Source organism: Triticum dicoccoides, chromosome 7B (assembly GCF_002162155.2).
Source record: "Triticum dicoccoides isolate Atlit2015 ecotype Zavitan chromosome 7B, WEW_v2.0, whole genome shotgun sequence".
Classification (NCBI taxonomy): domain Eukaryota; kingdom Viridiplantae; phylum Streptophyta; class Magnoliopsida; order Poales; family Poaceae; genus Triticum; species Triticum dicoccoides.
The window spans coordinates 733,814,390-733,822,717 of record NC_041393.1 but is presented as its reverse complement, the minus strand read 5'-3'; the positions used below and the strand labels follow the sequence as shown (position 1 = coordinate 733,822,717).

Here is an 8,328-nt window from a genome sequence, read left to right as displayed (position 1 = left end):
ACATCCAATATACATTACGAACAGTTGAGTGCAACATGTAATAAAAAAAGGAGCACGACAAGCGCGTGGTGTAGTTTTTAACTGTAAGAGCTTATATGAGTGGTTGGGTGGTCACTGGTCACATTGATATGCTGGCATGTGAGTCATATCTGTAGGCCAGCTTGTGCCTGTCATGAATTTTGGATTTAGCAAGTGCAGGTACTTGTTGATAAATAATTTGTACAACTAGCTACCGCATCAATACTACAAATAGCTCACGTGATGTACTTGCAAAGAAATAATATGTGCAACTAGCAACCGCATCTGGACTATAAATAGGCCACCTGATGATCTGATTTGAGTCACCATTCTTACTCACACTGCCACACTTAGCAACCCACGAATATGGATTTGTTTCTGCCACTCGTCTCATTTATTCTGGTGAGTGCATACATACGCCATACTCTTATCAGATATTCATTTCTATGTATGTATCACATATACAAACAAATTGCCATACATATGTAGTAAGTGCGAACTTGTACGTCGTAACGATCTTACTGTTATTTGTTATGTTGCACACAGATTCTTGGAGGACAAGGTAGCCAGCATGTGAGTTTTGCCGATGCGGCCAAGATGACGCTGACAAACATGGAGACGCTGATGGCGTACTGGGAGGCGGCGCTTCCAGGAATTCCGATTCCACCAGCTATCAGCGACCTATTAGCGCAACAAAAAGGTCAGTCTCTTTCCACGCAACTGCTATGTGTTTTTCAAAAAGGGGAGTACCCCCAGCTCTGCATTACAAGCTGCATACAGCCACTTTATTAATCTTGGAACAAGTTCAAATCACCGGGTACCAAACAGTAATAGAAAAAAAGGCATGAATTGTCCCTGCAAAAACAAAAACAGTGGGCATGGCAGGCATGCACATCATCTCACTGAAAACAGTATACTATAATACAAACCAACTTTCGTGTTGGTGACCTTATTTCAATGTTTTTGATAATTAACGGTATAAGTGCGAATGGATTGGAGCTCAGTGTGTACTGTAAACTGAACCAAAACAATAGTTGAAAAATAAAACGTTGAGGAATTAACGTGTCTAGATGCAGTAAAAGGGAATATTTGATAGGTAAAGATTCTGTCTAAATGTATCCTTCCATTTATTTACATCGATATATATATATGATCACGTCTGTATATATATGCATACTACATACTATATATATACACGAGTTTAGTTGTTTTCGTTGTTGTTATGACTTTTGTCTGTAGATATGCATACTACTTATGTGCATTCAGTGTGTGTTCCCTTAGATGACGTTATAATTAGTCCCAGTAACCTCAAGTTTACTACAGGGCTGTCAAAAATTGAACCAAACTATGAGAGAGTCAAGTCAGAAGCTGGTCACATGGACAACCATGTTCATATCATATCACAAGTTGAAGATCATTTAAAGGAGGCCCATGGGTCTCATGGCGAACAAGGTATAAAGAAGGCCATGATAGCACATGAGCCAAATATTGGTAAGGATCTGAAGACACAACCATTGTCACATGGGTTACAAGCTAAAAATTATGTAGAAGAAAAAATTGCTGCGCATAGAACAAAAAATGAAGAAAATCTAAAGGAAATATCAGTGTCATATGGGTCAGAAGGTGACAACAATTTTAAGAAAGTTTCACTAAATTTGAAGAAGATCCTTGCAGCATATACACCTTTGAAAGATGAAAACCTTAAGGAAATATCTGTGTCCTATGGATCAAAAGGTGGAGAAGCCCACAAAGAAGTTTCAGGGTCATACGGGTTAGAAGGTGAACATAATTTAAAAGAAATATCACTGTCTTATGGTATAAACAGCAATGATACTCCAAAGGAAGAATCTGCATATGAAGAAAATGTAAAGGATATCTCAGTGTCATATGGGTTAGAAGGTTCAAAGAGTTTAAAGAAAGTTCCACTAAATTTAAAGAAGAACCTTGCAGCATACAAGGAAATATCTGTGTCATATGGATCAAAAGGCCAAGAGATTTCAAAGGAAGCATCAGGAATATCTGGGTTAAAAGGTGAAATGGATTTAAAAGATATCTCAGTGTCTTATGGTGTTGATGACCATGAAAATCTGAAGGAGATATCTGTGACATACGGATCAAAAGATCAAGAAACTCTGAAGGAACCCTCAGGATCATATGGGTTAGAAGGTGAAAAGGAGTTAAAAGAAATCTCAGTGTCTTATGCCGCAGACGGCCATGAAAATCTAAAGGAAATATCCGTATCATATGGATCAAAGGACCAAAAAATTGGCAAGGAAGCATCAGGATCGTATGGGTTAAAAGGTGAAAGGGATTTAAAAGAAATCTCGGTGTCTTATGGTGTAAATGGCCAGGAGATTCTGAAGGGAGGCTCCACAACACAGGAAGAAAATTCGAAGGAAGCTACTATGTCATATGGGTCAGTCGAAGAGAAAGATGAACAATCCCACATTCTGAACCAAGGTGAAGTTCATTTTCTACCAGGAAATAGAATTAATTATTTTATTATATACAACCCCTCAATTGATTTTTTGCCATTGTACCTGTTGCAGTAAAAGGAGAGGGGAGCCACCACCATGTTCACGCTCATAGCTACAAGAACAAGAAAGAGGCAGATGTCTTTTTCTTCCACGACATGTTGAGGCCAGGGTCCTTGGTCACACCGACAATCCCGCCAACCACCTCCATGCCAGCTCTTCTTCCCCGCGACATCGCTGACTCCATCCCATTCTCCACCGAGCACCTCTCAGACATCATCACGATGTTCGCGCCGGCGTCCCTCACGATGACCAGAGAGATACGGTGGACGATGGAGACCTGCGAGCACCCACGCACGCTGCCCGGCCAGAAAGCAGGCTGCGCCACCTCCCTCGAGTCCCTCGCTGAGCTTCCGGCGTCCCTCCTTGGGAGGAGCAATGTCCGCGCGTTCTCCGCCGTGGATCTGCCCATGGATGACCCGGGAAAACCTGCGCTTAGGGGGAGGTACAAGGTGACGGCTGCACGGAAGCTCTCCGGGTCATCATCTGAGGTCGTAACCTGCCATGACCTGACCTTCCCGTACGCGGTGTACTACTGCCACACGTCCAGCCCTACGGCTGCGTACATGGTGACGCTGGCGAGCGTGGAGGAGGGTGCCTCGCCGGCGACCATGGAGGTCATGGCCGTGTGCCACCTTGACACGTCATTGTGGAGCCCGAAGAACCCGTTCTTCGAGCTGCACAACGTTAGACCAGGTGATGTGGCCGTGTGCCACTTTCTCACTAAGCTGAGCATTATCTGGGTGACAGTCGATGAGCATGCCGACACACTGTAGAAGGAAATGCTCACGTCCGGCCACACCCTAAGTATCTGTTTTATGTTAGCTATGTGGCCTATGGCATGAATACGATGTAAGCTGATCGACGTGTATCGAGATATGTGGTATGAAATAATTGGGTGTTGCCATCCGTGTGATCTTAGTCAAATTCTTATGTCTGATAAAATTCTGGTTGTACCAAAGAAGGCCACTAAGTATAGCGTTTGAGGAAAAAACGTTGCAACCTGGTGAACCTATACTTTTACACGTGGACGACCTACACTTGCACTATTACACCGTAGGCCATGTTGAAAATTATCCACTCACCCAACAACCTACGTCCATAATCGGTAGGCCATCTATGTGTCATTGACGGGTGGTTATGTACAAAGAACAACAGAAGTAAAGTGTTAAATGCAGGTATGTAGACCGCCTAGCGATGATTACAAGCAATGGAACGAGCTGAAGGTGCGTCGCCATCGTCCACCCCAAAGCCAGACAAATCTTGTTGTAATAGACTGTCGAAAAATCATCGTGCAAAGGCCCCAAAGGACATGTGCACCAGAATAGCAGCCGTAGTCGATGAAGAGAAGGGTAGACGATCTAACCTGTTGACACATGAACATAGATGTAAACCGGATCCCAGCAGTTCCACCAAAGGCAAACACCGACTGAATCCCACGACATGAATCAGGGACACACCTCCACACACACACACACACACACACACACACACACACACACACACACACACACACACACACACACACACACTTGGTTGGTTTCATGCTAAGGAGTCGAATAGTTCTTCTCTTCAGCGCGGTCGAGGGAGTTCGTCCCCTGAAAATGAACTTGTTGCATATGTGCAACTTCATTGGACGAACGAGAGGCTTCACCGTGAGTTATGTGAGTGGACCTCCTCGGAAACATCTATTTTATTTTTTATTTTTCCAGTCCGATAGATTGATACACAAGTGAACCTACGTGAACCATATGACTAAACTCCTCTAGAAACATCTTCAAATTCGTGCTCATCTAAAAATTTGGATCAAGAACATGCAAAACCTAAACATGGCAGTGCTAAGCCTATAGAGCAGGGATTTATGAAAAATAAAGTTGGGGATCAGAATAAAAACATACAGTAAATTGTTCAGGCGGAAACATTCAGACTGAAAATGAGTAGGGAGAAAGATTCAGCAAGAGCATCTACAACTGGATGCCCAATATCGGCCCCAATGCCCGGGCGGCCTGCCCGGTCACTATCTGGAAAATTCCCCCTCAACCGAATGCTCGAATCATAGCCCAAACGCCCAGCCTGACCGATAGCCCATATATGTGCTATCCCAAGGAGAGGAGGGCAGTCCGTGCGGCTCTCCGCAGCTCCTGGGAGGAATAAGCCCGACCGCGGACGCATCCATTCTGACGGGAATCCATTGTGTTTGCGCAAATGGTGATTGTATTCGTTGGGGCTCGTCATGGGAGGCGATGTACCCTGACTTGCCGGACGCGGTGCAGACGTCGGGCGCCCAAACACTGGGATGACGGCGCAACCCATTTGGTGGTATGCCATCCCCGCGGGATCAGGGTCTGGAGGTAAACGCCGGCATGGTGTATGGCAAACACGCTGCGTAACCAAGGCCCGCCCGCCTTGCAAGGCACCAAGCACGGATGGCCACACATGCAATGCGGCCGACGCCACGGAATCGGAGGCACCCGGCCACGACCATATTAGTCATTGTATTCACAAATGTTAACCATGCATCTAAAAAGTTAAACAATGTATAAAAATAGTCTTGATGTATATGAAAAATTTAGACATAAACAATATTTTAAAAATAGTAAAAAGGAAATCCTAAGAATGAACGAGAAAGAAACAAATAAAATAGAAGAAAAAAAAACAAAGAGAGCGAAGCAAACACATCCAGGGAGCAAGCGAATGCACGAAAAGGGGCCGGCCCAGTGCTGTAACGGGCATGAAAACATTTCAGACCAAGGCAGCATACATCTCGCTATAGGGAGCGTGGCGCCACGCCGCGCCAGCCCGCTATAATAAACAGGAAGAACAGAACAATAGAGCATATGCTTATGGGCACAACCCATCGCTTATTCTCCATCTGAAAAATACTGAATATCTTTTTACTGGCTGACAAAATATTTTGTTGGTCCGTCCCTTTCCGACGTCACTTAACAGTAGTGTCCTCTACTGCAGCTATGGTCGATGCTTCGCTATAGCCATCGGCGTTCTGTCACCAAAAGGCGAACAACCCGGCTCTGCCATCGACGGGCGTCGTACATCTGATGCAGACAGCACGTCCGCTGGCGCCATGTCATGCGAACGATTGGGTGCAAAGAGATGGTATTAGCCCGTTGTAGGTTAAATTGTCCTGGCTGTTGATCTCCCTGGGGTTGACGACTTAACGGTCTTGGTCTTCCGGTCTGATTGGCATCACTTGGCGTTCATCGCGTTATCGGTGTCGGTGTCCACGTCGCTCATGCTTTTTATCTAGTCTAGTGTGAAGCCTCGGCTTTGAGGTGCACTTGCTTAGGTTTTTTTTTTCCTTTTGGAAAGTGCACTAGCAAAGATGCAAAGATCTCATGGATCTAGTCTAGTCTGAAACTTTGATCATCTCTTTATACAAGGGAAAAGAGATGGCACGAGGTTGCTAACTCCACATACGTCGCTGCTTTGTATAACAATCTTTAAACTGCTGGAAATATATATTGGGCAAAAGTGAGGAGGCACTACTATGTAAAAATGTGTAATTAAATTTTGTGCACAAGGCTTAGTCACGGTTCTGGTAGTGGTGGCACGTTTAGAGTTAGAGGTCGAATAGAATCTGATAGCAACCGGAGATAGACTCCTAGCTAACCGGCCGGTTAAGATACTGTAGTTCAATGCGGAGGTCTGGCCACCGCGCGCACAACTGCGCCCACGGTATACCGATAAGGAGGACATGACGACGAGCTGCACAAGTAAGTCAAGCAGCTGCCGTTGCAACCTAGCTACTCTCGCTGCCACCTCGAATCCCTGCAGCAAGAGAGTTAGTTAGCATGACAAAGATAATTCCTCCTCGACGCAGCTGTTGGCATCGGCGGCGGTGCATCTTGACGACGAGTCGACGACAGTCTCTGTCTGGTACGTACATGTGCTGTATAATCCCTACATGACGCACGGCGTTTGATCTTTGTGTATGCAGCTGTGCATGCAGCACGTGGTGGTCAGTTTCATCATGTTGTTTTTCTTCTTTATATCTGCACCCGCCCTTTATGGACGGAGCTGGGGCATTGGTGCGACCTGATCATCGCCGCCATCACCTTCCTCTACTCCACGCTCATGATCCACCTGCTGCTTATCAAACGCCGAGGCCAGAAGAAGACACAGCAGCTCGAAGCATGTGAAGTGATTATTATTATTATTATGAAATCCACCTATTACGTACGTACTGATCAACGAATGTCACTTGATTAACCGAAATGCAATTTACTATTTCGGTAATCAGAGGCTGTGGAGCACAGCCTGGCGTTGGAGAGGTTGGAGGTGATGGAGCGCCAGGCTGCTGCGGCCGAGGATGCCGTCACCGCTCGAGAAGCCCAGGTCCAGTTGGAGGTGGAGGAGAGGGTGGCGAAGGCACGTACGGACCTAGCTGAAGGGCACCGTCTGGACCTGGAGCTGCTCAGGGCCGAGCTTGAGGGCAGCCTGTTATGGTTATTTCGTTTCTTAACTGTCTCGTGCAGTTGACGTCGACGTTATGTTGGTTGCGACTAAGATCATGTTAATCTTCTTATGTCAAGTATAATGGTGCTATCTTAGAAGTGCCATATAGGCTAAATATTGAGGTGGAGGAGAGAGAAGTCACAAGAAAAGGCTTGTCTTCTCTTATTTAAGAGATGATCTCTTAGCACAATATGTCTCACCATGTTTTTAGGAATAGCTAGTTATTTAAGATAAGGCAAAGAGATAACCATTGTAGACATGCTTTTATTGCCATCTCTAAATTACATGCAAGGCTTAATATAAGAATGTCATATCAACCACTGTTATTGCCCTTAGGAGTCGTGATCTTCATCTTGACTTGGTCTTCGTTGCTTTCCTGGTCTTGCTATCCACGGCGGGGATGTTTGTTTTGCTCAAATTTGAGGAAATTAACTGGAAGAAGATTGTTGGTTAAAAATGTGAAGATGCCTCAGATCTAGTCCAGGTCAAAAGCCTCGGTATCTAAAATGCAACTGCCTAGTTCATTTTCTTCATATAAATAAACTTTGACAAACCCTATAGAAGAAGATCACCTGTCAAGCATGGTACTTGTGAGTTTCTTTCCTCTTCTTTTTTGCGAATTGATGGTACTTATGAGTACTTTGGCATGCATGTACAAAGAATGCCAACTTTCTATTGTCCAAAGAAATTGTGGTTCCCCAAGCCCCTCTCCTTGTGTCCCGACTGCAACGCGCTGCTTGGCTCTAAACCCGCCCCAATCTAAAACATTAGGCTCGTGCCCAGTTTGAAACATTTACCACTGCACGGGCCCTTGTATACATGTACTCAACAGTAATGATCAAACTACTACTCATCAAACACCAGGACGAGAAGAGTAGGGAACTGGAAAATGGTTGTAATGAAGAAATCCCCACCGGGCCACAGGTATAGTATATGGTTACCAGATGCATTGTTGCACGAGTTTTCTTGGCATGACTTACTCAAGTGGTGTTGCGAGCAGATGCAATTGACGTCAATGTTGATGTTGGTCACGACTGGGGTCACGTTGTTCTCCTTGGGGTTGATGGTCTTCCTCTTTCGGCTGGACATGCATCACTTGGCCTTCATCGTGTTATTGGTCTCGGTGTCCACATCGTTGATAGTTTTAATTGTGATAGTTATCGAATTCAATCCGGAACAAATCTTAGAGAGAGATGCAAAGATCACAGGGATCTAGTCTGGTTTGTATCCTCCACTTGGAAGGTGCACTTGCTTAGTTATTTTCTGGAGTGACTAATGATAAATTAACTGGACAACACTTCCA

The 8,328-nt window shown here is 45.0% G+C and overlaps 1 protein-coding gene across 1 annotated transcript; it reads left to right on the top strand.

Annotated features, from left to right (window-relative positions):
* Positions 1 to 297: 297 nt before the first annotated feature.
* Positions 298 to 3,461, top strand: LOC119337932 (polygalacturonase 1 beta-like protein 3). Its single transcript, XM_037610202.1, has 4 exons — positions 298 to 420; positions 565 to 718; positions 1,342 to 2,478; positions 2,568 to 3,461. The coding sequence occupies exons 1-4, from the start codon at positions 385 to 387 to the stop codon at positions 3,326 to 3,328; spliced, it is 2,088 nt and encodes a 695-aa protein (XP_037466099.1). The 5' UTR covers positions 298 to 384; the 3' UTR covers positions 3,329 to 3,461.
* Positions 3,462 to 8,328: the final 4,867 nt, after the last annotated feature.